The following is a 4825-nucleotide window of genomic DNA, read 5'->3' as shown; positions in this document are numbered from 1 at the left end:
TGCGCGTTGGTCAGTTTAATAAAAGATGTATGTATACACACACACAAGGAAAAAGAAAAGAGAGATAGAGACGCGGGGGCAAAGCTGGCGAGAGACGCATGGGCCATATTAAAAAAAAAAAAACAATGAATCCCAGCGGCAGCGGCAGATCAGAGACCAACACGCATAACTCCATCATCTAGACACGCCTTCCACACCAATACCTCACCCATATTCAACAAAGCCTCTACCACCATCATTCATTCATTTATTCACTTGATCTCTACATCTCCGATCTGTTGTCCATTAATATATATATATATATATATATATATTTATATATTTTGTTTATTAATCTATCGGCCAGTTATTCTTTTTAGGAAAAGTTAATGATTAGAATTGGCAATTTAAGTGAATAATATTGGTATTGTGTTGGTGATAAGGAACAGGAGGACGACTCCTCCTGAAGAAAAGCCAACCCCACGCTAGGAGGAAGAAGAAGAGGAAGAAGCAAAGGTAAAGAAAGAAAGTAAAGAGAAAGAAAAGAGCGGAATAAGGTGTCTCTCTCTTGGACTGATTCGTTTCAATCGCATCTATCTCTTCCCCTCCCCTATTCTCTCTCTCTCTCTCTCTCTCTCTACTTTCTTCCTCACTCTCTCTCTCTTTCTCTAAATCCTCCCATATATATAGAGAGAGAAATAATAGTCCCACAAGCATATATAGCAAAACAAGGCAAACATTAGAGAAAGAAAAGTAGGTAAAAACAAAGCGCAACAAAGAGAGAGAAGAGAGAGAGAGAGATGAGAAGAATGGTAAGGATGGTAGTGTTGATGTTGGTGGTGGTGGTGGCCTCTCAACAGACATAATTTCCATCTCATATTCATTTTGATTCCCAACTCTCTCTCTCTCTCTCTCTCTCTCTGTCCATCTCTCTCTCTGTATCTTTCCCAAGTTTTTTTTGTTTTTTCTTTTTTAAAAAATTTTCTCATTGAAGAGTCCGCCTTGTCTTTGGGGGAAGCATCTTCCTTCTCTTTCATGCTTCTTATGTGCTAGCGTTTATTGCTTGTCCTTTCACATTGCTCCCATACCACCCTCCCTTAATATCCTCCCCCTCATATATCCCTTGCCTTGCCTTGCCCTTATTCATACATATCCCATCCCCCCCTTCCCATCCCCCCAATTGCCTCTTCACCTTCTCTTGTCATTCAATTATCATCTCTTCTACATTAACCTCTAATGGCCGTCCAGGCTCAATACCCTTCTAATATCCTCCTCCTAAACAGGTTTGCCATCATCTCCCTCTGTATCCACCTCTAGCTCCTCTGCTTCTTTCGGTTTCCTAACTCCTTTCTTTGTATTGCCAATTTGCAGAAACGTACAAGAAGGTCATGACTATTCATTACAACCACAACCAGGAGGATTCCTTGATCAATCACACATGTTACTGATCAATAATGGAGGTACGCTTTTTCTTTTATCAAAATCTTTTGGCTACCCAATCGAGTTCCTATGCTATGGAAGCCAATTCAAGGCTTCGATTAATCCGAGAAGCATGAACCTCATAAAATGGGCTGTCTTTGTGCTTAAATCACAGTTGGGACTGGTACTAATCCGCGCAAGAGAGCAAGAGAAGTTGTACAAACTACTGGGGTATCGTCATCAGCTCCAATTAATCCAATGTTCTCTTTGCAACCCCAACCTTCTCATCTTATAAACCTCTCTCAGCTCCACAACAACAACAACACCCACCAGCCCAATGTGGTCTCCACCGGCCTCCGCTTGTCCTTCGGAGATCAACAACAACAGCAGCAACACCAACAACAGAGACAGCAATTACAACACCAGCAACAGCAAAATGTTTGCCACTCATCATCTCCTTTCCTACCTCTGATAGCAGAAGATTTTGCAACCCAAATCAGACATCAGCGGGACGAAATCGAGCAATTCCTTGAAGCCCAGGTATTCAATTTTCGCGTTTGCCCATATAGGCTTGCGAAAGTTTATTTCTTGTTTTACTTTTTGTGAAGAATTTTCTTGGTGTTTATTTTCTTCCGTTCTTGGGAACCCGTTTTACAGGGAGAGCAACTGCGGCGAACATTAGCAGAGAAAAGGCAGAGGCACTATCGTACCCTGCTGAGCGCAGCAGAAGGGTCGGTGTCCCGGAGGTTGCGAGAGAAGGAGGTTGAGGTGGAGAAGGCCACGCGCAGGAACGCCGAGTTGGAGGCACGTGCGGCGCAACTTAGCGTGGAGGCGCAGGTTTGGCAGGCCAAGGCCCGTGCCCAGGAGGCAACGGCGGCGTCTCTGCAGGCCCAGCTCCAGAAGGCTATAATGACCACCGGAGGAGGAGCACATGATAGCAGGTCGATGGAGGATCCACTAGGGAGCGCCGCGGGGGGTGTAGAGGGGCACCAGGTGGAGGACGCCGAGTCGGCGTATATAGACCCGGAACGAGTGGTTGTGTCGGGACCGAGATGCAAAGCGTGTCGGAAACGTGTGGCGTCGGTGGTACTGTTGCCTTGTCGGCATCTGTGCATCTGTTCGGAGTGCGACCAAGTGGCTCAAGCATGCCCTCTTTGTCTCAGCTTGAGAAGTTCGAGCATTGAAGTTTACCTCTCTTAATGGGCCCAAGCCCATTTGTCAATATAGCTCGGGCCCAACCAGATGAGTGCTAGCTTTTTTTTTTTTTTTTTTTTTTTATTTTTCAAAACAAAGAAAAAAAAATTAAATAATATTGAGCATAATAAGAATTACCAACTACTCTATATTTTTTTTTTCTCTTCCTTTTGGCGTGGAAAATACCTAATGTAAATGGGCCACATGGGTAGTGGCATTGCTTTTTGCATTTTTTTTTTTAATATTTTGAATTTAATTCATACTATAAATTCTTTTATTTGATAATTAGTTGGTAATTCCGTCTTTTTATTTTATTTTATTTATAACCGAGTCTCGTAGGGTACGTTACATTTTCTGCAATAATGCATGTTCTGAGTATAGCCATTTAATGGAATTAAACATATATATATATATATATATATATATATATAAAATTAGGGTAAAAAAAAAAGTATATTAATAGAAACCAACACTTTCGATTAGATTTTTATTTTTATTTTTTAATTTAAAAAAAGTATGTTAATAAAAACCAATACAATTATTATATGATGAAGGAAATGGCAATGTTTTAAGGTACTAGCTAGCTAGCTAGTAGTAATGGTTTCGTTCACGGTCCAAAAATGTTATATTTTATACGATATGATTCACTTTCTGACCGATTCAAATTGAATTTGATGGACATTCTTTCTTGTAATCCTCTTTTTCTGTCGCTCGTCTTGGCCCGTCGTCGACGTAGTAATTTTTGTCTAAACTAGCTAGCTAGACTCTCTTTCTTTTTTCTAAAACTCTCACTGTATATACTTAGGTATTGGATAAAAAATTATTAGGATGTTTAAAATAACTGATCTTTGATAGATTTTATAGTTTAAAAACATACAAAATAAATATTATTATTATTATTATTATTATATATTTATGTCATGTGTGTGGGACAGCTAAAAGATCATAAGTATTCGAAATTATAGTTTTTTTTTTAATTTTATTTTTGATTTAATTAAAAGACATAATATCTTTAGGAAAATGCTAGTATGTCCCATGTGTTTGCCTTATCATTTTGAACGTTCGTGTATTAATTTTTTTTTGAATTATTGATTAAGAAAATGATTTTTAGTGTATTAGTATATTTTTTTTAGAAATATTTAAATATGTTAAAAAATGTAAAAAAGAAAAGAAGAAAAATTAAATAAGAAGTGAAATTTATACCAATGGGCACACCCAATAGTCAAAGATGGGCGGCACACTAGCACCACCCTATTTTCTTATGCAAGTAATTAACCCATCGGGGCCGGGAAGAACCCGCCACCTGCTCCCTTAATACTGATGAGCACCCAAGCAGTACTTACCCCATTTTTTTTTTGGCTAATGATTAGAATTTTGGCTAAAAATATAGTCTTTCAAAATCAATGGTTGATTCAAAAAAGAGAAATGGTTTTGACAAACTCCAAATAGACAAGCCCCATAGAAGCTCTTAAAAAAATCTGGATATCAAACATCGCTATTTAAAATTGAGTAGTTTTAAATATATATATATATATATATATATATATATATATATATATATATATATATATATATATATATATATATGAAGGATAAATTAAGATGATTATAAAAATGAAAAAAATAATAAGGGAGCCGAGGCAGATCACCTCATAATTAATTAAGAAATATAAAATTGGTAAACATAATTATAAGGGTTGCTAGCTACGACTCAATTAATATGATCATACCATGATATATATCATGTGTCGATGTTAATTGGATGGGGTCGAGTGGTACTAGTACTGTTACTAGTGGTACTTTATATATATATATATATATATATAATCCAAAAAGAGGAGAAGATCATGTCACAAGGAGAGCCGTGATTTAATTGTACATAAAATTCTCCATTCTGTTGGGATCGATAACTCATGTTACGTGATCCATGGAGATCATCACAACCACTAAATGAGGCAAAGTCATGTTATAAATTAATGTTTACTTTTCTATATAAATTAAGTTAAAAGTTAATTGAAGGTACTGTTAGATCATATTTCAAAGCTATACCTCCTAATAATTGAGGGTATAGATACAATTAATAATAATATTGGGTATATAAGATATATATGTATATATATATATATATATATGCTGTTATCTTGCAAGAGCTAGCCAACGTTTTAAGGTAATGAAGCAAATCTTCAAATACCTTAGCTAGCTAGCTATAACCTACAAAAATTTATATTTAAAC

General features: G+C 36.8%; 1 protein-coding gene across 3 annotated transcripts; it reads left to right on the top strand.

Moving 5' to 3' along the window:
• The first annotated feature begins 340 nt into the window (after positions 1–340).
• LOC122282629 (probable BOI-related E3 ubiquitin-protein ligase 2) lies at positions 341–2877 on the top strand. 3 transcript variants are annotated; one of them, XM_043094571.1, is made up of 5 exons: positions 518–1262; positions 1351–1439; positions 1574–1629; positions 1705–1938; positions 2056–2877. In XM_043094571.1, the coding sequence occupies exons 1-5, from the start codon at positions 1216–1218 to the stop codon at positions 2596–2598; spliced, it is 969 nt and encodes a 322-aa protein (XP_042950505.1). In that variant the 5' UTR covers positions 518–1215; the 3' UTR covers positions 2599–2877. The 3 variants fall into 3 exon arrangements, with proteins under 3 accessions (XP_042950506.1, XP_042950505.1, XP_042950504.1); XM_043094572.1 differs by lacking the exon at positions 518–1262 and adding an exon at positions 341–495 and having other exon boundaries at positions 1574–1938; XM_043094570.1 differs by having other exon boundaries at positions 523–1262; positions 1574–1938.
• The last annotated feature ends 1948 nt before the right edge of the window (positions 2878–4825 follow it).

This window comes from Carya illinoinensis, chromosome 11 (genome assembly GCF_018687715.1).
Source record: "Carya illinoinensis cultivar Pawnee chromosome 11, C.illinoinensisPawnee_v1, whole genome shotgun sequence".
NCBI classification, from domain to species: domain Eukaryota; kingdom Viridiplantae; phylum Streptophyta; class Magnoliopsida; order Fagales; family Juglandaceae; genus Carya; species Carya illinoinensis.
Note: the sequence above shows the minus strand (reverse complement) of the source record. Positions and strands in the feature narration are given on the sequence as shown.